The sequence below is a fragment of the Anguilla rostrata genome, chromosome 4, assembly GCF_018555375.3.
Source record: "Anguilla rostrata isolate EN2019 chromosome 4, ASM1855537v3, whole genome shotgun sequence".
Taxonomy (NCBI): domain Eukaryota; kingdom Metazoa; phylum Chordata; class Actinopteri; order Anguilliformes; family Anguillidae; genus Anguilla; species Anguilla rostrata.
Window position 1 is genome coordinate 4,352,547 of NC_057936.1, and position 26,714 is coordinate 4,379,260.

The following is a 26,714-nucleotide window of genomic DNA, read 5'->3' on the forward strand; positions in this document are numbered from 1 at the left end:
CCTGACAGGCGTGTGTGTGCTGCGGTACCTCCGGCCGGACGGACACCCTGACAGGCGTGTGTGTGGCTGCGTTACCTCCGGCCGGACGGACACCCTGACAGGCGTGTGTGTGGCTGCGTTACCTCCGGCCGGACGGACACCCTGACAGGCGTGTGTGTGGCTGCGTTACCTCCGGCCGGACGGACACCCTGACAGGCGTGTGTGTGGCTGCGTTACCTCCGGCCGGACGGACACCCTGACAGGCGTGTGTGTGGCTGCGTTACCTCCGGCCGGACGGACACCCTGACAGGCGTGTGTGTGGCTGCGTTACCTCCGGCCGGACGGACACCCTGACAGGCGTGTGTGTGGCTGCGTTACCTCCGGCCGGACGGACACCCTGACAGGCGTGTGTGTGGCTGCGTTACCTCCGGCCGGACGGACACCCTGACAGGCGTGTGTGTGGCTGCGTTACCTCCGGCCGGACGGACAGGGCAGCGTTGAAGGCCTCCACGGCCTTGTTGAACTCGGAGCTGAGGTTGAACAGCACGCCCAGGCCCGTCTGCAGGTCCGAGTCGATGGACTCGCAGTTCTGCTGGGCCGCCTCCAGGAACAGCTCCTTCACCTCCGTCAACAGCGAGCTGCGGTCCGGGAGAGAGACGGGTGAGCTAGCATCTCTGCTGCAGCCAGCGGGAGCCAGCAGGGGCGACATAGCTCAGGAGGTAAGACCGATTGTCTGGCAGTCGGAGGGTTGCCGGTTCAAACCCCGCCCTGGGCGTGTCGAAGTGTCCTTGAGCAAGACACCGAACCCCTAACTGCTCTGGCGAATGAGAGGCATCAATTGTAAAGCACTTTGGATAAAGGTGCTATATAAATGCAGTCCATTTACCATTTACCATTTTACCATTTACCAGCATGAGCCAGCCCAACGTCACGTACTGTTTTACAAGACGCTTTAAACGCTTTGAAGTTTTTTTGGAAAGTTTTTTTTCAAAACGTCAGGTTTCTAGAACCCCACTGCTTTTAATGTGTTACGTCACATCAAATATTTTACTCATTAATTAGAAAATATTGTCAGAATTCAAAGCCAACGATGTCAAACTGCGGTCCTGAAAACACTGCTGATTTCTGGTGCGTGGCAGCTTTTAATTGACTCATTTCAGTCACTGATTGGATAACGAGTCCAACCGCCTCATTTCCTGGCTCTAAATTGGCTGCTGATTGAAACGAAACTACAGACCTTCAGACACTGCAGTTTGACACCCCCCCTCTGTTTTAAAGGGGATAGGGGTGCGGAGACAGGGGTGTGTGTGTGTGTGGGGGGGGTGGGGGCGTTTTGGGGTACCCGGTGCTGGAGGAGTGTCGGGGCAGCCTGCCGTGGGCCCCCGGGGAGCTCTTGAGGTGGGGCCTGGTCTTGAGGAGGTGCTTGTATTTGGGGTTATGCCGGATCCAGGCCAGCAGGGCCTCGCAGGCCTCCTGGCCCATCCCGCTGTTGGTCAGACTCACCGCCAAGGCCAGCAGGGCGGTCAGGTCGTTGGGGTGGAGCTCCAGGCACCTGGGGGGGGGCAAGGGGGGTGGGAGGTTTGGGATGGGGGGAGGCACACAGAATGCACATCAAAGGAGCTTCCAGAGACAACAGACTCTCATTAGAACCAGGCTACCAGAAATGAAATGAATGGAAATGAAATTCCACAAATCCGTTCACTCTCTTACCATCCCCCCCCCTCCCAAAAGATTTACTTTGCGGGGGTCAGCAGGGGGCAAGGTTTGAGTTTTTTGTACGTTTTCCAACATGACACACACCCCCCATCACTCATTTAGATGCCAGTGCATTTGATTAGATGCATGTTATGAGCAGTGTATCTCCCAATTCCCTTTATTCAATTCCATATTTGCCATAGCTGTGTTTACTTCCCGATCCTGTGTTTGCCTTCAACACCCCCAGGCCTACTGCTGCTTCTTAAAAATTAGAAACTCAAATATTGCATAGAAAAGAAGTGTGTGGGAGTCCCTCCTACTCTTCCATCTCAATTTAAGTTTCTCCCACATACCTGTCAGTTACGTGCTATTTCAGGTGTGCAAAAGCAGTTTTCTATCTAGCGTTGGAAACAGCAAACACTCAAATGTAAAACAGCTTGAAGGGACGAATTTCAAAATCGTGTTTCATAGAAAAGCTGCTCAAATCAACGCACAACTGTGTGTGTATGTGTATGTACGTATGTGTGTGGGTGTGTGTATATAATACAATAAATTCACTTACTGTACATTCCTCGTAGTCAACAGGGCCTAAAAAATGTTTCTATTTCTGAGATTAAAAGCCTCAGAAAAAGTAATTCCCAGGCTTTGTGATTTCACCGTGAACCTGAAATATTTTTATACACTTTCCATTTCATTTCTTTCTTTCCTTTTTTTTTTTAGGTGATTGTTTTCTCACAATATTTAAGAAAAAGAATGAGTCGCCTCTATCTGTGAGCACGAACACCTTGGTCCCACAGAAATAACCACCTGGATTACAACAGCTCACATGAACGGGACATTACCGAAAAATTCTCTCCACCTTCCACTACTTTGCACACAGTAGTGAAGCTGGGAATACTTATTGCAATACATTAGGAAAAATTTCTGAAATTCCAAAATGTTTTTTTCACTGGACAACTGTAAACATATCAATGTCTGTAACTGGTTAAATTAGTATGCACAAATGAGTTTTACAAATGCATGCACTGCCTAACTATAATAAACTTTTTCGATCAATTTCAAGTAATGTCAATGCATTTTTAAATTCAATTCTTACTTCAAAACTAATTATAAATTATCAGACCCAACACTGATATTTGGGCTATATTATGATATAAACTAAATGTTGCATACGATATGATGCATATATAAGAGATAATACATACAATTTAAGCCCACTATGTCAGTGCTTGGTGGAAAGGCCGTGAATCTGTGTTGATTTGTCTCCGTATTGTCAACCTTCATGAGAAACTAATCAGTCATCTAAAAGGACAAGCCTAGCACTATCATAGATCTCAAGTCATCAATCCAAAAAATGGGAGATACCGGTGCTATGGGTGAGAATGAAGAATTACTGCTGATTGTGCATGGGGTGGGGGGGGGGGGGGGGGTGAAGTTGACATGACCGAGCATTAAAATCTTTAAATCTATGCTATCAAAGAAGTAGCAACCCCTGATCCAAACAAGCAACTACATTTTTTAAACGAAGCCCCCCTCCCCCCAGCCACCCCCAAGCTACTTAAAGAAACTATCTCAAACTCGCTAATTAAAGGTGGATTTGGCAACAATAATCTCTCTCTCTCTCTCAGCCAGTAGCATGGATGGTATGGAGTCTTTTTTTTACCCATAATACACTGCAAAAGTGCTCCAGTTCTCGAGGGTGTTAATGGACTGCAATATTCACATATCGGCATAAATTTTCCTTTGGATTCAAGCCTGGACTTTGGGCCACTAATGGATATTCACCTTCTTTTTGAAACCATTCCAGAGTAGCCTCCGTGCAATGCACTGATTCATTCATTTCCTGCAGAAATGGTGAATTCTTGACCTAGATTGATATTCTTGGCTGACTGAAGCCCCCTTTTTTTCCCCAAGATTAGCCTTTCGAGAATTTCCTTGTCTCACTTATTTGCATAATATCCGCAATTTTCAACCCTATCAGTTTAGATAAGATTCTTTCTATTCTAAATACATAATAAGTAATATCTGAATGTTCTATGATGGCAATCTCAGGTGGCATTCAGAATGTGAATACTTCCTGAGGGGCTGAATGTTTTTGTGTGGCATTGCATTGTGGGTAGGCAGCCTGGGTCTCCCCTGTCGTTTAGCATTGTTCTGTGTGGCATTCTATCCAAACCGGACTAATCCGCACCAAACCTGATCCCACATTAAAACATTTTTATCCGTTCACTTTTGATTGTTATATTTTAATTATCAGCCTGAATTAATGACCGACTCTCGGATAAAACTGCCTCGTGGAATTTCAGAGATATTCTCCTCATCCTAGTATTCAGAGGTACCGGCAAAAGCTTGAGGTTTTGCGACTGTCCAGAAACAGGCTTTCTACTAATGCTGTATTTATTAATAGTATACTGACAGAAAATGGAAGAGAACCCAAAACTACCCATCCAGTGTGTGCGTCCAAAACCGCGTTTCATAATCTTGATTGTGTGTGCTGTTTTCCTGCGTGATCCTTTGTTTCCTCAGCTGACTGTCATTAATTAGGTTTGATTGGGCTAAAGGGGATTATCTCATTTGCATATTACATGCAAATGTTACCAACTGATTGGCTCCTGGCGTGAGATTCTCTCATTTGCATATTCCACGCAAATGCTACCACCTGATTCGCCCGTGGCACCCGTGCAGTTTTACCTAATGATCCTATTTGATTAAATCTGGTGTCTGGGTCCAAAGGTGATAGCATGCAGTGCTTGAGCAAACTGAATGGAAAATGTGTGAGAATTTGTTATTTTGTTTAATTCACTAATTAAAAAAAAAAAATCATGAGGAGTCCAAAATGGCAGACCAGGCCAATGTAAAATGGAAAACTGGGTGTTATGGCAACAAGCATTATGTGCTCACGGTTTCAGGCCTGTGCTGCTTTTTGTTCATTTATCGTATATGCATTTGTATACAGGGTTGCCAATGTTAAATACACTTCAGTAATCTGATTTGTCTAATCTGAAGTGTCTGCCAAACAACTAAACTCTAAATTGTAAACCGTACGAGATGGGAATCATTGCTGTAGTGATTCTATACCGCCTTGCTGAGTATATCATGCAGTAACACCTCCTTACCTCTGGAGGGAGACAATCGCTGCCTGCTCGTTTTCATTCTCGGCCTGAGTTGTGCCCAAAACTTGCCAAGCCTGTGGAGACAGTGGGGTTAAACCATAGACGTGCCATAGATGTATAACTAGATAGGACGGCATGCCCTCAGCCAATCAAAGTGGCGAAGCCGTGGAAGTAAGCTTGTTCTGCGCATGTCTTCGTTGTTGAGGGCAAACCATTGGAGCTCCCCATTAAAGTGAATGTGGAATATCAGAAGGCCAAAGGCCTTTTGAAGGCCAAATAAAACTTCCCCGATGGTATTTTAAAACCGGATTAACGACTGTTACGTTTCATATGAGAAGCAGATGGAACATTATGCATTATGTAATAGAATATGCATATTTTAATAAATATTTTCCCAAGACTTTTGGACCCCAAAACAACCATTGTTTCAGAAACTGCTGCACATAATTAAATTTACGATCGCAAAAAATGGACCGGTGAGGTTATCTTTGGTTGTTAAATCACCTCGGATTTCTACATTGAATTTCAATGGGCAGCAAGCTCTTTTGCCCTCAACGGTTGTGAGCATGCTCAGTAGAGTCCGTCTTCCGATACTTCCTGGGCTTCACTGTCTGGCCACTCCTGCGCTCTGTGAGTTAAATGCCAAACGGTCAGGCCATCACTGGACTTCAGAGCATCCCAGAAGAATGAGTGCAGGGGAAAGCACACTGCTATTCGCGCATTTTATAATGCATTAAGCTCACTCACAACCAAGCCACAGGTCAAGATGGCTAATGCAGCTAACACAGCTCTTGACAAAAACTTAGTTGCTCGTACTTTATAAAAATTATGATTAATAAATAAATAGAACATCATATATTTGAGCTGCCTGCCGCATGAGATACAGGCAAATTCTAAAATGTTAGGCCCTACAGATATTCAACACGTACAGTACGTTTATATCGACTGTGAAAACAGGGCAAGGAATGACTGTAACATAAAGAGTAAAACTTGAAGCGGGCTTGTTTTGCTTGTCACTGAAGCAAAAATGACCCACTTCCTTCGGAGGTCAAATGGCAATTAGAACTATGACAAGAAGTTGGCATTTCCCCCATAATGCATCAGGGGCATTCTGTAATTTGTCCAGTGCTGTTCCTCTGACTGATTGGTGCTGGGTGTAGTGCAGTGTAGTGGAGGCTGCTTTCTGCTTCCTGACCCAGAAACCCAGAGTGGCTGTACAAGCAGAGCCATCCAGCACGCTAGTTTAAAAAAAGCACTCTCCAAACGGAACTTCTCCTTTTCTGAGGTCTAGACCTCTTCGTTTAAGGATTTGTTGGAGCTGTTTAGGGTATTTTACGAACGCACCGTGAGCACCGAATGGCTGAAAGATTTGTGCATATTGTCCTTTATTTATTTATTTATTTACTTATTTATTTGCAACACCCACTGTGTCGTGAATCTGCTCTTTTAGTTAATCTCTACGGTAGATTAGTACTCCGCGCTGCGACACTGAAATTCAATTAGTGACACATTAAAAGGCCGTTAAGGTGGAGGCCTCTGAAACGAAGGGAAACAAGGAGGAGATTTTCGGGGTGGGGGGGGGTGGAGGTGGGGGGATCTCCCTGAGGTGTTCCACGGAGGGACCAGACCGTCCTCCACATCACGCCCAGGGTCTGTTAGGAATAATCAAGTTCGTACCAGTGCGGGGGGGGGGGGGGTGCGAGAGGGTGGGGGGCCCAATCTCTCAGGCTTCAGCGAAGGCCGTTTTTCGCTACATCCTTTCTTTGATCTTTTCTCATGTTTTGTCGCTTCTATTTACTTAATTTCTTTTTTTTTTTTTTTACAAGACAGAGCGCGTTTGAATCTGTTTTTGTAGTTTATTTGTAGAAGATTCGTGAGTGAAAAATACCCTGCTTAACCGATCTTTTGATATTTTTCAGGCCAACTCAGCATTCCCTCCGAGCACTATGTTGTAATTCAGGAAATTAATGTAAAATTCAATTAACTGGTACAAAAAAAAATCCTCATTAAAATAGAACATCTTTTCATTTGTTAATTCAAATTATAATTTATTTTCCTGAACTCTGTGAATTGAGGAGGGAATTGGTTCACAACCCTGCCAAGCTGTGAGAAGCTCAGTTCTCTTGTGATGGACAAGATTGTCCTGTACCTGGGTTGGGATGGAACCTGTGCCTTTCTCAGGAAGCAGGAGTTGGGGGAAAAGGTCTTGGCAATAAGCTCAGTTATGATACATACTTGAGCTCCACAGTGCTAATAGCCCAAGGCGAATAAGAACTAGGAGTTTTAAACCTTTTATGATCCAGGGACTCCCACCCAGGCTCAAAGGCATCCAGGGGACCCCATCATAAGTTTTTAAACAAAATGTATATATAATTTTGTATTTTTTATATTTTGAAATGTTTTCCCAAATGTATAAATAGTCAGTGCACATCAAATCTGGCCCGGGACCCCCCTACAGTGCCTTCACGGACCCCCAGAGGTCTGTTGAACCCTGTTTGAACCCTGTTAAAAAATCCAGGCCCGAGCCTGTAGGGTAAATGATGAGCTTAGCTGGGCTGAATGGGCTGTTTTCACCATCAGATATTCAGATGCTCTCATATAGTTTACAAATGAAGGTAAATTACGAGCTTATACTGGACTGAATGGGCTGTTCTCACCATCATACAACACATTCAGAGGCTGTCACGCAGTTCCCTAAATCACTTACATAAGAGCGCTGGACAAGTGTGAGCCCCCCCCCCCCCCCGAGCGCTGGACCAGCACGAGGCCCACCTCCCCCCGCCCCGAGAAGGTGATGTGAGGATCCGTTGCCATGGTTTCCCCATCCCCAGGAAACCCCCCCCCCCCCCGCGGCGTGCCTGACCTCGGAGTCCTGCGGATCCTGCAGCACGGCGGCCTCCAGGAGCAGGACGGCGTTGGGCAGGTCCCCCTCCCGGGCCTTCCTCAGCCCGTCCTCGAACGCGTTCGGCCAGTCTTTGTACGGGTTGTCCGTGTGGAAATAGTACCCCTGCAACACATTACATTACTTTACATTACATTACATACCACTACTTTACATTACTTTACATTATATTACATACCACTACTTTACATTACTTTACATTACATTACATACCACTACTTTACATTACTTTACATTACATTACTTTACATTACTTTACATTACATATCATTACTTTACATTACATTACTTTACACTACATACCATTACTTAACATTACATTACTTTACATTACTTTAAATTGCATCACAAAACATTACATACCTTTACTTTACATTACATTACTTTACATTGCATCACAAAACATTACATTACTTTACACTACTTTACATTACAGGCAGTCCCCGGGTTAAGAACGTCCGACTTACGGACAACTCGTGCTTACGAACGGACTGCCATAAAGCCTATTATATTAAAAATTTGAGTTAAATACAACGGTTCGTAATAACGAAGGCACGCACTGCTTTGTGACGCTCATGAAAACACTGCACGGCTTATATATAGTATATATAGTAAAATATATACTATATACTAAGACAGACATTTGACTAACTGACGGTAAATAAGAATCGTATGTACCTGTTCTGACTTGCCTACAAATTCGACTTAAAGGCAGACTTAGGAATGGATCTCGTTTGTAACCCGGGGGCTGCCTGTACATGCCATTACTTTACATTACAGTACAGGCATTTAGCAGACGCTCGTATCCAGAGTTAATTTTAGGGTGAAATTCCCAAAATCTGAGTCTTCAGTCACAAAAAGAAATCCGCGAAAGTTCGGACGACGATGTTCTAACTTTCTCTACGCCTCGCTTCGGAATCACAAAAAAATCAGTCGCGAAGGCCCCTCAAGCCTGACGCTGCTTTTAAAATGTAAAACACGACGCCCCGTTTGCGACATTACCCCGGTGAGTCATTTCAACACTGATGTTTTGACGTGGTTTTCTTGTACTCGGTTCCAGAGGGGCGCAGCTGTAATGGGAAGGCTGGAATATGCGGAGTGTTCGTAATTCGACTTGCAAAACACAGATGGGACCGCGTAGCCGAAAAAAAGACGTACCAAGGCAGCATATGGCAGAGCCCCTCCCTGTGCACTGCAGTAATTGTGGGATTTTGACAGGAGTCAGGATCTTTCACCCCGCACAACCCCCCCCCCCCCGCTACAAAATGCACCACCCCAGCCCCACCTCACTGTTTCAGTTACGCGATTGTTAACTCAATTTTGATAGTGAAGTGAAATGTGAAGGTGTGAAATTTGTATGACAAACATCACACTCATTTGCCGGAGGACAGTTAGCCTTCCAGCTGTCGCCTGAGTTTGTGAACGCAGCGTTTGTATGTGTGTGTGCGCGCGTACCTGCGTGTGTGTGTATACGCTTGCCTGTGTGTGTGCGTGTGTGTGTGTGTGTATGCCTACCTGCATGTGTGTATGTGTGTATAAGCCTGCCTGTGTGTGTATGTACATATGCCTCTGTGTGTTTGTGTGTGTGTGCCTGCCTGTGCTTGCCTATATGTGTGTGTGTGTGTGTGTGTGTGCCTGCTTGGGTCTGTGTTTCTGCGTGTGTATGTGTGTGTGCGTGTGCCTGCCTATGCTGTGTGTGTGTGTGTGTGTGTGTGTATGTGTGTTGTGTGTGTGTGTGCCTGTGTGGCTGTGTGTATGTGTGTGTGTGTGTGTGTGCCTGCTTGGTCTGTGTTTCTGCGTGTGTATGTGTGTGTGTGCATGTGCCTGCCTATGCTTGCGTGTGTGTGTGTGCGCCTGCTTGTGTCTGTGTGTATGTGTGTGTGTGTGTGTGCCTGTGTGGCTGTGTGTATGTGTGTGTGTGTGTGTGTGTGTGTGTGTGTGCCTGCCTGTGTTGCCTATATGTGTGTGTGTGTGTGTGTGTGCCTGTGTGGCTGTGTGTATGTGTGTGTGTGTGTGTGTGTGTGTGTGTGTGTGTGTGTGTGCGCCTGTGTGTGTATGTGTGTGTGTGTTCACATACACACATCTCCAGTCCAGACAGGCGGGAGACACACCTTCTCGTGAGGAGAGACGGTCGCTGGTATCTGGGCCTGCTCGTTCTCCGTCAGCCAGTTTCTCCGAGCCAGTTCCTCCCACTCGGCCTGCATCTTATCCCAGAATTCAGTGTCAGACTGCCAGGGTGTCAGGAACAGAGAACAAGAGTTAGAACAAAGTCCTGTACTCAGGTCACACACAAGCGTGAATGCCCTATCTGAATACCCTAAGAAAAAAAGCCTCTTAAAAATCTCTATCTCTCTCTCTCAAAAAAAAAATCGTCTGGGTAAAGCAACTTCAGTTTTGCACACGTTTTACAGTGTTTAAACATTCAAAGTCGGTATTTGGCGAAGAGCTAAATTTAGCCCCGCGCGGCCACCTGTGGCAGCGCTGCATGAATACTGATCGACGCACAAGCGCTGAAGAGGTTCACCACACGGTCACTGCTCCCCTCGCCCGGACGCACAAACAGCTCTATTAAACCAATACGGAAGGAGAGCCTGAGTTATACTGGCGTAACTATGGGGTGATGTTAGGCATCAGCACCCAATTACAAACCCCCCCTTCCCCATCTCAAACCATGGTGATATGATAAAACACAGGTGCAAGTTCCATATCGCTTTAATGAAACATCCGTTGGAGGAGGGAAGGCATGCCTCGGCTTTGCAGAGTTTTGGCACTTTTAAGGATTCTCTGCGCTCTTGTCAGCTTTCGGTTACAAAGGTAATTTCCTCACCCACCATACAGCACTACTGCTACATTATATGATCTGGTCCAAACATGTCACTAAATCTGTCTGGGGAATTTGTGTTATGATTACATTACTGAGTCCATATGCAGGACAGTACTGCAACAGATGACAGCTCCAAAATAGCATCGATCGATGTTATGTTATTTATCAATTAATCAGTTGAAAACAAGAAGTAATGCCCGGATAACATTGACAATGTAGAGGCACGAATACACCCTGGACAGGCTGCCAATCTATCGCAGGGCTCGCACACCATTCACTCACACACTCATACCTATGGGCAATTTAGAGTCTCCAATCAGCCTGCCTGCATGTTTCTGGACTGTGGAAGGAAATCCGGAGCACCCGGAGGAAACCCACGCGGGACACGGGGAGAGCACGCAAAGTCCACACAGAGAGGCCCCAAGCCGAGATTCGAACCCACGACCTTCTTGCTGCGAGGCGACAGTGTTACCCACCGCACCGCCGTGCCGCCTAATACAAGAATATGAGGAGTAAAAAGAAAAAAAGAAAAGTGCTGAACATTACGGCTACCGAGACTGCGAGGGGGGGGGGGGGAGGGGGGCAGAGATCAGCTTTTAAACAGCGACTCGTTCTGTTCCTCCTCTAAATAGGAAACGCGGGGGGGAGGAGAGAGCAGCACGCGGTAGCCGCGGAAAACCGGGGGGGGGGGGCGCCAATGGGGGCTGACACCGCCGCCGCCGCCGCTCCTTCCAGCCCAACTCCCCACGGAGCGTGTCCATTAGGCTCGGAATTACAGCCGCGGGGAAAAATAAATAAATAAATAAACCCCGCGACCTCCGTGTGTGTCACGGGACATTACCGCCAAAACCGGTGAGCGCAGCGTAGCGCACCGCCGCGCTGAGACACGGACGGCAGGCACTCCTTTTCGAAGAACAAATGTGACCCGCGTCACCAGATCGGGTGTGGGGGGGGGGGCGCAACATCTGCGTGTGTAACTGCACCTGAGCCCCTCCGCCCCCCCCGGCCCCGCCGCCCCCGCCGATCGATCGCGGTAATGGCTCGCGAGGGACCTGGCCCCCGCGATTCGGATTTGCGATTGTTTGAGGGGAGAGAGAGAGAGAGAGAAAAAAATAAATAATAAGTAATAACTTTGCGTAATTCTGAGCTGATCGACCTGCCGGCCAGCGGATAAACGCTCCTTGAAGCCGGAGGAGAATAAGCTTAATCGGCGAGTGGGCGACTGCAGGTAATTGGTGAACCTGTCACAGCTCCGCTCCCTAGCGGCGCGAAGCCTCCTTGTCCTGGAAGCCCACTGAATCTTTCTGCAGCGAGTGAATGATTAAAAGACTACAGAGAGCGACTTTCCCCTGATCTCAGATCTCCGATTGTATTCCTCCGTTCATTCTGCGAGACAAAAATGAGACAATTTATTGTTCTGTTTGTTCTCGACGGAGCACAATTAAATTAACGCGCTGGGACAGAGGGTGCTTTTTGAGGGTATAATTCTGCCATAATAGTGCTATAAATAACGTAGCCTATGCTTGTTCCTGTGTTTAAACAGGCCTTCAAGTTCTATTTATAATTTGTGATACTCAAAAAAATAGGTAAACCATGGGAGACTTTCTATATGATTGGGGTGTGTTTTATGCCTTTAAATGTCTTCAAAATTGTTATCGTAGAATAAGTTTGCTGTCTGTGCCCAAAACTTATGAGATGCATGATTGAGTTTGGCTTCTTTAATACTGAGTTTATACTGCAGGAATCTGCCTCCCTTGGAGAGGAAAGAACAAGTGATGTGTTTGGCATGGCCGTTTCTATCATGATGCACTGGTGTCTTAGCAATGGCGGCTAAAACCGCCTGGGGAGAATGCTTGTTTACCCAACAATCCCAATTCTCTTCACGGCCTGAAACCTGAGCGGAAAAGCCCAGTGCCGGGTCCGTGAAATACGCGGGTCTTAGAGAAGAGTCAGCGGTTCAGCTGGGAAATGTAGTTTATTTTAGGTAAATGTTACACACAGGAGCAGCACGACACCGTCGTCTGCATTGTGTCCGGAATGTTGCTTATAGCTTGGGGAGGGTGCGGGTCCTCGGGTGGCTGTCCTCCAGCATGCCCGTGCAGAAATGGTCACACTTTGTCTTCCCACTTCACAGTTAATTCCATATTTATTCATTTCTTGACTGGCGTAATAACCACGCGTCTGCGGGTGCTCGCTGCCAAAAATGGTGCTGACGCGAGTCTGTGGGGCCAACCTGGACCACAATGCGTTTCTCTCTCTCTCTCTGTCTCTCTCCCTCTCTTTCCTCTCTCTCTCCCCCTCCTCTCTCTCTCCCTGTTTCTCTTTATCTCTCCCTCTCTCTATCTTTCCCTCTCCCCCTCTCTCTCTCTGCCTCTCTCCCTCTCTCTCTCTCTCTGCCTCCCTCCCTCCCTCTCTCTCTCTCTCTGCCTCCCTCCCTCTCTCTCTCTCTGCCTCCCTCCCTCTCTCTCTCTCTCTGCCTCCCTCCCTCTCCCTCTCTCTCTCTCTCTCTGCCTCCCTCTCTCTCTCTCTCTCTCTCTCATCCCGCGGAACAGGAGGGCCTTCTGGGGCCACGGAGGTCATCGCTCATCGCCGCTCGTCTCCGGTAACTGGCGACAGACGATCGCGGTTCCACTTCCTGCCCGGGAGGTGCGAGGCTCCCCTTTAATTGGCTGTTGTTGTGGAGCAAATTGCCCTGATAGATCGCAGGGCCCACTCAGGAGCCCCCGGGTGCACTCAGCGCTGAGGCACGGTCTTCAGCGTCTTCTCCGCTGCCTCAGCAAAGATCTCGGCCATTTTCTTTTTCCCCACAAGCAGTCAGTTGTGCAAAAGGAAACAAAGTATCTTTCCAAGCAGTGCAGGGTTCCGGTGACTCTGTAATGGTGGATCTGTAATGGTGGTGCTGTAATGGTAGTTCCTGTAATGGTGATTCTGTAATGGTGACTATGTAATGGCGGTTCCTCTAATGGTGATTATGTAATGATGATTCTGCAGTGGTGGTTCCGTAGTGGTGCAGGGTCACATTTTCCTGGTATTTCCTGGTTTGTGAAGCATTTCGTTGCTATGCGTTGAGAAGTGCTATACCAATAAAGTTTTATCATTATTATTATCTAGACAGTGCCACAGAAGAGTCTTCAGACTCCAAAACAAGGTTCTTAGAAAGAATTTGAAAGCCATCAGAAGCTGATCACTCTTACTAGTATGCATCCTCCATTAAACCCTCATTTCATGCCCAGCTTTACTATATTATTATAAAATATTCTTAATATAGAGCAAACTGCTGTATTCTGCCAGAACTATAACGGTACCTCGTAAAATGAGAATTTGTGTATGAAAATGTCACAGTTATGGGCCATTTAGTGGGCAAGGAGGTAAAGGGAAAAAAAATTAGTTAAATTAAGCGTGCAAAAAAAAAAAAAAAAAAGCAATTGCACAGAACTTCCACATTTCCCAGTGCCCTCATTAAAGCATAGGTCAAATGATGATGTCACCGATAGCATCTCTGGGAATGGCTGATACAGAGATATTTCACTCATTCATGCCGTGGAAACAGCTCCCCTACAGAGCAATTAGACGCTCATCTATAGGGGCTGCCATTAGGACCAAGTGCACATGCCAGTATGATCGATAGCATTTGCTATGCAAGCATATATGTGACGCTTAACTAGATCAACTAGACATAATCAATGTCCATTTCTGGATTGGAAGAGCAGTCTCCAAGGTGACTTATGAATATGGATTCATATGGATATGTATCTTCGGGGAACTGATGTTTTATATGGTGAGTTCCCGCCCTTTGCCATATGCGCTCTGAGCTTACAGATGATCTTAGATACATATTTATATAGAGAGAGATATTATAGATATTCTAATGAGGTGCTAACACCATCATCAGATTCACTGCCCAGGAACAACATCTTATCATTGGCTTGGTTTAAGGCACAGTGCTAAAAAAAAAAAAAGAATAATAATTAGAACGACACAAAAACAAAAAACAATAAATGACGTTGGTTGGAACCGGTGAGTTACGCAATCTTTTTTTTCCCCTGCTTGGCGTAAATGAAACGGCACGTTTTTTTTTTCCCCACACAGATCAGCTCTGTCGACTGTTAAGGGATGTGGAAAATTTCCGTGCCTGCAAAGAAACCTCCATCTCGGGACTCTCCGTGAATTACCGGAGGAAGCCACGGAAGAGCATGGCATTACATTACAGGCATTTAGCAGACGCTCTCATCCAGAGCGACTTACTCAAATGTTTTACATAGCGTTTACATTGCATCCGTTTATACAGCTGGATATATACACTGAAGCCATGCAGGTTAAGTGCCTTTAGCTCAAGGGTACAGCGGCAGTGTACGGTACCGACCGGGGAATCGAACCCGCGATCATTCGGTTACAAGACCAACTCCTTACCCATTACACTACACTGCCGCCCCCCAATCAAAAAAAAAGCCTCTGGCTTTAATTTCGGCGGCGCTGATGAAGTGTAAATATCGAACGCGCCGAGCGCCTGCCCAGAACGTGCCGGAACAGCGAATGAATGAAGGAACCCAGAGATTCATCGTCGGCTGGTTGACGAACACACTCATCGTCAACGTAAGTTAATTAGAAAAAAACATAATTTTTTCTTGCAGCCTTGGCTGAGGCTCTCGCAGATGGCGAGCCGCACTTTTCAAGGAGGGGGGGGTGGGACACACGATTTAGCGTGCAAAAAAGTCAATCGGGGGGGGGGGGATACATCTGATTAATAAAGTTACATAATTTCTGAATGCAAGTGGCCAGAACCAAGACCTATGGGGACGCCGCCATCAGTGTTTATGGTCTTGGCCTTTGAAAAAGTGTGCCAGAGGATCGGAGGGAATCAAAATCTGTTGACATTTGTAAACAAAAATCTTAAAATGCACCTATTTTTTTTAGCCTAGCTCATATGCAAGGGTGTTTATATTTATTTATTTATTTACATTTTTCTACCCAGACTGTGATTTCTTTTATTGATCTTTCTACTTGCCGTGTGAATTACTGCAAGGCTCTTTGTAACTTGCATGAAAGGTGCTATATAAATAAAGATCGATTTGATTTGATTTCGATTTTTTTTAAAGATCTACATCTTTAAAAAATAAATTGCTAAAAATAGTGAATGCAAATATACAGGGCTGCTGTACATATAAACGACAAGTTTGCGTATGAATAAAAAAATTATGACTGAACTTTCTTTTTTTTACCACACATCCTCGCGGGTTCGTCTTTGGCTAAATGTGAATTGTCAAACTTTTTAAAATAAAAATCCATTAATTAAAAAGCCCTCATTTACTGAGCCTGGATTGACAGGTTCGGCAATGGAAAGCAACACTTACAGGGTATGGATATTAAAAATTACATTATGCCCTGCATGTTCATTCAGATGAATTTGCCTGTATGTCATTATTGCACAGCACCACGGCAGACCAGTGCATTGTAGTAATATAAAAGGAGCTTTGTTCTAATCGTTCTGTTTTTTTGGGGGGGTTTTTCTTTTTACCCCAACTGTCGGCAAATCCACAGGTGTCCCCTTGGTCCTGCTGTCAAACCACATTTCATTCAGGAAATGGGGGAGAGCAATTTTTCCAATCTAGCGAAGCAATAATGGACAGGAAATACACGGTTCCACTAAACGGTTACATAAAATCAGCCTTTTTATTCTTGTCACATTAAGCGCTGGGGATTTATTTATTTATTTATTTTTATTATTTTTTTGGGTGCTGCATGGGAGTTTGAATGAAAACAAATGAAACCCTTTTAACGTCCATTAAATTGATTCAGTTTTTTGTCATGTTGCCTACAACCATTGTTAAAATCAGGATTAAAATATCACAGTATAATGGCTTCCATTGTACTGTTAATTAAGTGGTTTTCCCTATCAGTCTGTCTGTCTGACTGCCTGCCTGTCTGTCTGTCTCTCTGTCTGCTGGTCTGTCTCTCTATCTGTCGGCCTGTCTGTCTGTCTATCTATTAAGACTCTGAAATGCGTTAATGTTTCTGGAGAAAGGCAGACCGTGTAGCTGTTCACCCGGCCTCTCATACCACACATTCACACCTGCCTGCCTGTCCATCTGTCTGTCTGTATGTCTGTCTATCTATTAAGACTCTAAAATAACACACGTTCGTACCTGCCTGCCTGTTTGTTGGCGTTCGTGTTCTCTGAACTCTCCTCTTTGGCTTCATCTCGCATTAATACACCGGTGTTCATTTCCAGTTACCCATTCGCTGGGTTAAGACGGCAGACGGACAGAGAAACTGAGATGCGCATGCTCATTTACTCATTAGCCGAGAGGACTGCGTCTCTCCTGAAAAAAAGCCATATTATTAATGAATGAACTCTGCAACGAGATTAAAAAAAAAACAAAAAAAAACAGATAAGCTTCTTGTCTGCACTGAGAAATAACATAATGGCTGTGTGTTCGGGAAATGCTATGCCATTGACCAACCTGGACGGCCTGGATGAGTCACCTTGGCATTCTGTCTCACTCTTCGGTGTATTAATACACACTTCTTTGCTTTGACTGCCTGTTTTAGCACATAGTTTAACGCACCCAATCTGTAATCTTATCATGGGGCTCCAATAGATTCCCCATTATTTCCCTATTATCATTTAGCCAAACAGTGAAGACTGACCCCAGGCTGATCTGCAGAGGATGACTCCTCCTCACTAAAGCAGAGTCTTCCCAACGGAGAGGTTTTTTCTCACCACTGTTTGAGTTTTTTTGTTTTCTTTTCGCTTTTGTTTACCTCAGTTGCTGTTTAATTTTTTTTTCTTTTGGGGGGGGGGGTGGGTTCAGAGAGAGTCTTTAACATTTATCCCATTTCCCGGTTTCTTGTAGTGACTTTGTGAGTGTCTCCGTAAAAAGCTTTATGTAAATTAAATTGAACTGGACTGAATCGAATCCAATGAACAAAATCAAATCACATTGAATCAATTTGAATTGAATCTGGATCTCATTAAGTCCAGCCAGATATGCCCATCTCCAGTATGCCCCAGCTGTGTGTCTGCGTACGGTATGTCAGCACCTTTTGTCAGACTTACATCTCTATATAAGGGACCATTTACAGCAATGTGAACATATCCATTAGTGTTGGAGTCCTGTAGGGTCACTGCATTGTCTGTACAAGTCACTATTATGTCCTTACAATGCTTGCTGAGGTCACTTTCAGGTCCCCACAATGCCAGGCTGCAATCAAACACACACACACACACACAAGCGAGGCGGGAACTGCGTGCAGGTTTGCTTCTGGCTTTCAGTGACCCACAGTTTTATGTCAGGTGAAATGAATGTCAATCCGAAAGCAGCGCGCCATTAAAGATAAATTCATTTCTACCTGGGCGTTTCCGTCTTTACGGAGCGGGGGTGGTGGGGGGGTGGGGGTGGGGGTGGGGGGGGGGGCAGCCGGAGGTTCTCGGGCGCACACTTCCGCTCACATCTATATTTAGGCCTCGAGCGTCTGACTGAGCGGAGATCCTCGAGGCAGCGAGAGGCGAGGAGCGTCCAGCTGCTTCAATCAGACGTGAGACTCCACGCCGTCTCGTCTGTGTGTGTGTGTGTGTGTTTGTGTGTGTGTGTGTGTGTGTGTGTGTGTGTGTGTTTTGGTGTGTGTGTGTGTGTGTGTTGTGTGTGTGGTGTGTGTGTGTGTGTTGTGGTGTGTGTGTGTGTGTGTGTGTGTGTGTGTGTGTGTGTGTGTGTGTGTGTGTGTGTGTGTGTGTGTGTGTGTGTGTGTGTGTGTGTGTGTGTGTGTGTTGTGTGTGTGCGTGTGTGTTTGCGTGCCTGTGTGCGCTGTGTGTGTGTGTTGTGTGTGTGTTTGCGTGTGTTTGTGTGTGTGTGTTGTGTGTTTGCGTGTGTGTGTTGTGTGTGTGCGTTTGTGTGTTGTGCGTTTGCGTGTGTGTGTGTGTTGTGTTTGTGCGTTTGCGTGTGTTTGTGTGTGTGTGTGTGTGTGTGTGTGTCTGATTGCAGCCTGGCATTGTAGGGACCTGGAAGTGAGCTCAGCAAGCATTGTAAGGACATAATAGTGACTTGTACAGACGGTTGCTCACTTTGCACCCTCACGGTAAAAAAAAAAAAAAAACTTCCTCCCTCAGAGCCAAGTCATCCCCGGCTGGCTTTGTTCTTTCTTTTCTCTTTTTCAGGTCGCGGTCTGATGACACCACCATATTTTTTTTGTTTCCGTGAGACCGGGCTCTTCATTAGCACGCAGTGATTGCTGTAATCTGAAAGGGCTCGAACGGTCACAGCCCACGCACCCCCTGCCCCCCCGCACCCCCACCCCCCCACCCCATTTCCCTTTATCAGCCTCTATCCAAATTAAATATAAAGCAAAGTATTCCGCCAGCTTCTTTTCTCAAAGGCAATTTCCATTTTATCTCCTCCTCTTAATGGTCTAATATTAAAAAGCACTGAAGCCATAACTGCACATCTGTTCCAGTCTTTGCAGAGTAGACGTTTTTAGAGCTTTCCCCTTGTTTAAATGAGTCCTGAGTGTTTTTTTTTCTTGTAAGACTTGACATTTGGCAATTAGGTTAGATCGAAGGGATTGGCGGATTGGCGGATTACAGATACAATACAAATAGATACATTCGGGCCACTTAAAAAGTCACCGTCCCCTCTGGCCCCCGTTCTCAAATGCGTATGATGTATGTACGCTCTCGGCTGTTTTCGCACAAATTATCTGAGACGGCGGATCTGAATAGTTCAGAGCAAGGGCTAATAAATGGGCTAAAAATGGGCCAGCCAATCAAAGATTAAAAAAAAAAACCAAAGCTTTCTGTTGGAAAAGCAGCACTCTCAGACCCCGATTGATCGAGGACCCGGGTCGTGTTTCCGAGATCGATCTTGCATTCGTCCGTATGCATTCCCGGGGGCCACTACTTATCGGAAATTGTCGGCTTTTCCGGACGAGGGTGGCGCACGGACGTGCACTTTTTTTTTTTACGCCGCGAGTGCTGTCAGGCTCAGGCTCCGGCATCCTCCCTCATTTCACACGGCTAATCACCCGCAGGGATTGGTGCTGCTCTCTGCATGCCCGGTGTGATCTCAAACTAAATCAAATCAAATTTTATTCATATATATATATATATATCCATGTCCACCCATCCATCATCTATACCCACCTATCCTGAGCGGAGGGTGCTGGAGCCTATCCCAGCATGCATTGGGCGAGAGGCAGGAATACACCCTGGACAGGCCACCAATCTATCGCCGATATATATACATATATATATATGTGCATTTTTAGCAAATACTTTGCCGCAATTACACTTCTCAGCATCCCAAACCCACTCAAAGCAAGCCAAAGGTAACAGTGCCTAGGAAAACAAATTCCCCAGAATGGCGATTGCAGCCGTCCCTGCCTGATCTTCTCAAAAAGTGCCACGTGATCTTCATAGTCTGCACTGAATCATCGCAGACAGCGATGAAACTCACCTGTTCACATTCAGACCTGTCTGAAGTTATATGCAGGCGCTGAACAAAAAAACAAAAAACTGGAGACACCAGTGAAGCGAAGTCTCTTAATAGCGTGTTCGTGCGCAACGCGAGTCCGACACAGGTCGAGTCGAGGCAGGCCCGAGCTCCCCGACTCACACACCTGCACAGGTGAGAGGCCGAGGCCATCTGCCGGTGTGAACGCTCCACGGGTGGGTCAGCCAGCGGCCACGTCAACATGCGCCCGTTTCCAAGGCGACGGGAGTCGGGGGGAGAGCGAATCGAGCACTCGCGAGTTGTTGACGGTCAGACAAAAGCCACTTTGTTGTGGGCCCTGAAATCCTACCCTGGGACAGCTGTTTCCAAAGCAGTGTCATACCAGCTTGCTTAGTGGATACCAGGATGCGCTCACCATCAACCCCAAACACACCACAAACCATCAGATCTTTCTTTGATGTTAGCATCTATTATTTAATAATACCTCAAAAAAGAAATATATTTTTGGAATATTTCTTCCAAGTGCCTGGACAAGCACTTAGGTAGGAACATGTAAACACAATATTTGTATGGGTTTTGAGCAAATTACTTTGATACTTTTTGAAAGGCTTCGTTGGTGGTGGGGCAGAGAGGCTAGTAGAGTAGTAGTACTAGTACTAGTAGTGCTAGTAGTAGTAGTACTAGCCAGGTCAGTAGAGAGCCTGGGGTGAAGACCACCGTTGGATGGACCACCGCTTCCTGATGAAATTACCCAGAATGCACTCACCTCCACAGCTGCTTTGGCTCGTTCGAACTCCTCCTCCAGGGACTGGTTCCTGGACAGAAGAGCCCCGCCCCACCTTTGGTCTTTACCCAGACGACCCTGTCAGCCACAATCGGGACAGAGAACAACGGACAGACGTAAAAGTCCTGCGGGACCTCCTGCCTCTGCAGATCTTTGACACGTCCAGCCGGACCCGTGTCAAAACACGCGTCTGAAAATAGCTGCAGGTGCCAAAGAAATGTTCGGACGAAACATCACGGCAATCGATTCTCAACTCCCACACAGAGTTTCTACACAAGCTCAGAATGGACCACGTGCAGCCTATGGGAGTTAAAAGACTATCAGAGTCAATATTACACTGAACGTTTCGATATTACCGCAGCCAGTAACGTACAGATCTGCATTACATTTACATTTATATCATTTGCCAGGTGCTCTCATCCAGAGCGCCTTGCAAACACGATTTGAACTTCGGCGTGACAAGACAAGCCTTGCCTCCATGTATTCACGAGGAGAAAACTCTTGAGAAATTAGGAAATTAGGAAAGCTAATTAGGAAAGATCCATTTTTTAAATTTTTTATGAAGGAGGCAATAAGGACAGCTCTATCAACACTCTAATCATCACACCAGTCTCAAATCATGTTACTGGTAAAGCGAATAGCGTGATGTTTCTCTTTTCACAAGGGTCAGTAAAGCGAAGGGATTTTTGATGTCTCTGGGGCAGGGGTGGCCAACCCTGGTCCAAGGGAGCCGCAGGCTCTGTCGGTTTTTCCGTTAACCTTAAATACAACAGCCACTCAGACCACGGCAAACCCGGTGAGGTGAGTTAACCATGTAATCGGCTGCTTTAATTGACCAATTAAGTGCTGAGTAACAACTAAAAACCAGCAGACCCTGTGCTGGCAACCCCTGCCCTAGGGTTAAAGCACTTCGGAAGTGCAATTTCAGTCCGGCCTGTAGAGGGCGCTGGCCTTCTCGCCTCCTTCAGAGGCTCTCTACGATGTCTATCCGGCACCTAATCTCAGGGGCGGTGCTCTCTTCACCTCTCCTTTTAATTGGGAAACTCACATTAGACACAATTAGTCACCCGCCCCCTCACGGACGTCACTTAATCGCTGGTAATCTAACAGCAATGAGACGGGTATCCCTTGTAGACATCATATCAAACCACTAATGCCTTTTGTACTAAAGTCATGCAGAAAGATGGCATGGCCGCTTTGGAATCATTTAATCATATATTTTCATAAAAGAAATACACACACACACACACACACACACATGCGAGTACACACACACACAGGAGAAGGAAAAAGAGTTGGACCTATTGCCCTATGCCGTTAATAATAATATTCATAACGATTTTCATCGTGTCCTGACGTCTTTCCATTTCGAGCGCGATTCAGAGCCAGAATATTCAGAGTTACCGTGAGAAACACCGGGACCCTAGAATACGTGATCAAAAAAAAATTTAAAAAAAAGTAATTAAGTAAGTACACAGTCCACTCAGGAAACCACGTTTCCCAGAAGCAGTCCCTTTTCTAATGACTAATGAGTTCTGTCAGGCCGCGTGTCAGCTCAACAATTACCTTTAACACTACATCTGCAGTACACGGTAATAACGAAGGCCCCTGTTAGTGCAACATTTAATCAAACCTGGCAATTTATTTATTTATTTATTTATTTATATACTTACTTACTGCCTAAGTTTCATTTTCCCCCCTGCTTGTTATTACAAAAATAAATCACAAGCTGAAGTCGTCCTTTATCCCAGTCTCACGGATTATGATGAATGTCTTACAGGTCCGTGGCGCGGCGGTTGTACATGAGAGCGAATTTCCGTTTCTGTTACTCACGCCAGACCTTATAAATGAGCTTTACACGGTAACCTAGTTCTTTGCATCAGTGGTTCTCAAACTCGGTCCTGGGGGACCCCTGTGTATGCTGGTTTTCACTCCAGCCTCAACAGCAATCCCAGAATTTTAACAAGCTGTTAGTTTTTCTTAATTAGGTGCTTTTCATGTTTTAGAGCTGGGGTCCCCAGTCTTGTCCAGAATGGGCCGGTGTGGGTGCACACACCTGAATCTACCAATCAATCACTAGAGTCATTGCTAAGCACCTTGATTAGTAGAATCAGGATCAGGTGTGTGCACCCACACTGGCCCTTTCTGGAGCCCCAGCTGTAAAACATGAAAAGCACCTAAATAAGAAAAAGTAACAGCTTGTTAAAATTCTGGGATTGCTGTTGAGGTCGGAGTGAAAACCAGCATACACAGGGGTCCCCCAGGACCGAGTTTGAGAACCACTGCTGTAAAGAACTAGGTTACCGTGTAAAGCTCATTTGTAAGGCCGGGCGTGAGTAACGGAAACGGAAATTCACTCCGTTTACATCTTACAATTTACATCACGGGGCCCACGGGCCTGTAGCACTGAAAATGCGCGTTTTGGGTTCGGACTGCGAGTCTAAACCCTGTGCAGTGGCGATGTAGAATCCATTAACGGGACGCTTTATTTGTCTGAGGTCCGCTAAGGCGTGCACTTTTTAGACGACCGACGCCGCGTTCGTTTCTGTATCGTCCCCCCCGCGTTCACCCGCTATTTTTAATCGCGTTTGTGCTATTTAGCGGCCGAAAAGATCTATGCTTTGGCCCTGCGGCGTTGAGAAGACCCTATACCGTAACGTGCTCGGAGTAAAGCCGCTGAATTATTCATGCGCTATTAATCTAATAACGGCAGGTAGCTACAGAAGGCTACGGCCGATAGTCCGGGCCTCAGCGTGAAGGAAAGCACTTGACATTTGTCATCTCCCCGCGGCGTCCCGACGGAGAATTTGCAGGTCCCTGGATACACGCGAGAAAAGGTGTCCGCGAGGCAAACAAACAGCGCCACGTCCGCCATTTTAATCCAAGCAAACCGTAACTACACAAGAGCAAGAGCAGTCATGCCATTCCGCAGAGCAAATGGTAAAAGCTCTGCTTTAGAAGAAAAAAAAAAGATGTCATACGTAAAAAAAAAAAAAAATATGTAGAGAGGCTTACATGTCTTCCACTAAAACACTGCAAGTTGAGCTGAAATAAAAGAATTCTAAGTGTTAGCACAGAACATTATTTTGGACACGGGGGAAACGTGGGCGTCATGCAAAAAACGCAGCCCTCCTGGTGCTCCACAGTAGCCACTTCATGCGTTCAAGCACATTCCAAAAGGCCGTATCACATTGCACAACGGTAAGGGAATATACCGAATATTGTCCAAAAATGAAAATAAAAAAATAAGAAAACATTTCATGAGAACCGCCTGTGGTTGTCACTCTTAGGCATTTATGGTGGGAAGTTAATATTTGATATCCCTTTACATTTCTTGCTCACCAGTTTGGAACTGATAAAGTTTTGGAACTCGAACCTTGAAGCTGTGCAAGGGATAACGCGTCTGAAGCAAGCACACTCCTCCAAATACAGTTTCTTGATGGCGGGTAACTATTCAGCCCTTTGAAGAGCAGGTTTTACGGAAGCTTTTTTTTTCTTTTCTTTCTAAATTATAAGTCAGTGTTCTAGAACTTTCATCATTGACCCATAGGGATTGTGACATCAGCATTAGAACATCCAGTTAAGAACATTCTAATCACATTTGTTTAGATCTTAACCCTTTAACCCTCAAGGGGTCAACACCCTACTGGCAGCCGACTGCTTCAGGGAGGCTCATGCATGCAGTCCAGAGAGAGGTGATAAGAACTGGTAGCTTATGATGAGTACTCCACCCCCACGCCCCCCAGTTGAGGACCTGTATTGTTTTTTTATTACCAAGACTCAAGACACCCTCCCCCTGCTCTCAAAACTCTGAACATGTCCTGATATTTCATAAATTCTAACTAATAATGATAATAATAAATTACATGCACATGCATTAGCTGTATTATAGCTTGTGATTCGAAGACAAAAAGCTATTGAGAATTTTAAAAGCACGCTGCTGTTAAAATGCACCGTGGGGATTCTGGGTAAAATGTGAAAGGCGTTTATTTACCTGAGAGTTTGGCGCAGTCTCCACTTCTCCAGCGCTGTTTGACTCCAGCGAGTTCTTCCCAGCTGACTCAGATTGCGTTTTGTAATCAGTGGACCTGAGGACAGAAGAGTTTGAGTCCACAGTGTGCACACCCTCGGCATAGAAAGGCTTTTAAACCTTTGAATGGTAGGTACGCCAGTGTTCTAGAACTCCATTGCTTTCGATTATCAGTAGTGATTGTTACATCAGCATTGGAATGTTTTCGGGCGAGAACACTAATCGCGTATTTGTGATCTTTCTTAGACCTTAAAGGGTTAAAGAGGGCCTACTCTGCAAACTGCAAGAAAGATATTTTTAATTCATTTATAGATCTTATATTTATAGAAAAAATTCCTTTGATACTGGTTTTTGGAAATTGGTTTCTGAAATTATTGTGTTCGGAAATCCTACTACTGGCAGAAGTTAATAAGAATGGAAGCCCAGGAGGATCGCTTCCAAAAAAAAAAAAAAAAAACCTTTTTCACTTTGTCACAAAGAGGAGAGCTTCGAGTGTCTGTACATGACATGACTGCCATCATTAGTTTAGCCAAAAGGATGTACTATCTGGTACTTCCACCTGCAGTTATTACTGCTTATATAACCTAGCCCATATGTCACCATTCAAGTAAACAGGCACGATCGCTGCTCGGCAATGCGTTCCCTGAATTAAAATAACGCAATTATGCGGAACATAAACGCGGAATAAAATTCAATTTAATTTTCGGAGATAGGAGGGGGCCATTGTGCTCGTAACAGAATTCCGTGCTTGTTTTAACGCAGTGTGGGGTTAGATTAGACACGTCCTCGTTATTTCGTTTATTTTCCGCAGCACGTCAAAAAGTGCCTCTTCCGCGCCTGTCACGCGTCTGCGCGTGCACATCGAGGCTTTTTGTGTATTCCGTGTTGAGTGTTTCTCCCCGCGGTCTCAATCACTGCCGCTCTGAGCCCGCTTGAGTTTTAACCGCCGGTTTCAGGGGCATGATTACTGAAGGGCCCTGTGAAATCTCTTATTATTTTTTATTACATCTTTCCATGTGTATTTTTATCTTATTTGAATGTACATTAAAAAAACAAAAAAACATTCGTAACCAAGACAAACAGAAATAAGAATTTTTAAAAACTGGTTTACAAATAACAATAATAAACTTAATTAAAATTTCAGGAAGATCGGCTCACCACAGGAATTCGTTCGACGAGTTTTTCGACGAACGCCTTCTCTCCATTTTCCACTTCCGGCTCCCGTTTCTCTCTGGGTGCAAATTAAGCTCCTCCCATTTCTCCAAGGGAGAAGAAGTACTAACTGCGACTGAACGGGATGAAAACAGAGCTGTCAGTGTCTGGTCCAAAGCTGGAGTCAGACTTACCAAAGGAGGATGACCATAATAAGATCATATTAGTTTAACATACTTTGCACAGTCTGAATAAATAATCACTAATTCTGTAGTCACATTTAGAAAAATGTGAAAACGTGCGTAATAAGAAGCAATTTTCTGATGCAAGTGCAACACTTGCATTGTTCATTGAATTAGTCATGCCCTTTCTCTAAAATTACAAGTTTCTTCACTTCCTTTCTGTCTTTTCGAGTTAGATGATATGTGGTCCTTAGTGCATTTCATTTTGGTTTTCTTCCTTTAGAACTGTGATTTTTTTCAGTGCTGACTATGTTTCTGGAGCTATACAATCCTGTCGGTTTTCACTCCACATTCAAACAAAGCGCACCTCGTTCAGCAGCTAGAGATCTCATTGAGCCACTAATTAATAGAGTCAAGTGTGCCAAATTAGGGTTGAAATTAACACCAACGGGATGTTTGATCTCCAGGAACAGGGTTGGTTACCACTGGTCTATGCTCTAGAGTCACCCGTGGATGGGTGCCTTTCAGTCAGCCTGTGAGCGATGACGGCGTCTCATTGCTCACTGGCGGCCCCTGCTGGCCAGTTGGGCAGCTGCAATTTCCGGTGTTA

The 26,714-nt window shown here is 45.5% G+C and overlaps 1 protein-coding gene and 1 long non-coding RNA gene across 6 annotated transcripts in view; one reads left to right on the top strand and one right to left on the bottom strand.

The window, feature by feature from the left end:
• pex5la (peroxisomal biogenesis factor 5-like a) overlaps positions 1–26,714 on the bottom strand; it is a 99,774-nt gene that overhangs the window by 3,569 nt on the left and 69,491 nt on the right. For 2 of the 3 annotated variants that reach the window (XM_064330141.1, XM_064330139.1), the window contains 9 exons: positions 25,929–26,058; positions 24,735–24,828; positions 23,756–23,785; positions 20,723–20,818; positions 9,801–9,917; positions 7,651–7,794; positions 4,791–4,861; positions 1,322–1,531; positions 452–617 (listed from right to left, as the gene is read on the bottom strand). In XM_064330141.1, coding sequence (XP_064186211.1) covers positions 452–617; positions 1,322–1,531; positions 4,791–4,861; positions 7,651–7,794; positions 9,801–9,917; positions 20,723–20,818; positions 23,756–23,785; positions 24,735–24,828; positions 25,929–26,058 — 1,058 coding nt within the window. The remainder of the gene's footprint in view (positions 1–451; positions 618–1,321; positions 1,532–4,790; positions 4,862–7,650; positions 7,795–9,800; positions 9,918–20,722; positions 20,819–23,755; positions 23,786–24,734; positions 24,829–25,928; positions 26,059–26,714) is intronic. The other variant, XM_064330140.1, reaches the window with a different exon arrangement.
• Positions 24,742–26,714, top strand: part of LOC135252267 (uncharacterized) — a 33,031-nt gene continuing 31,058 nt past the window's right edge. For 2 of the 3 annotated variants that reach the window (XR_010329377.1, XR_010329376.1), the window contains exon 1: positions 24,743–24,899. This is a non-coding gene — a long non-coding RNA (uncharacterized LOC135252267). Of the gene's footprint in view, positions 24,900–26,714 lie in introns of all 3 variants that reach the window. The other variant, XR_010329375.1, reaches the window with a different exon arrangement.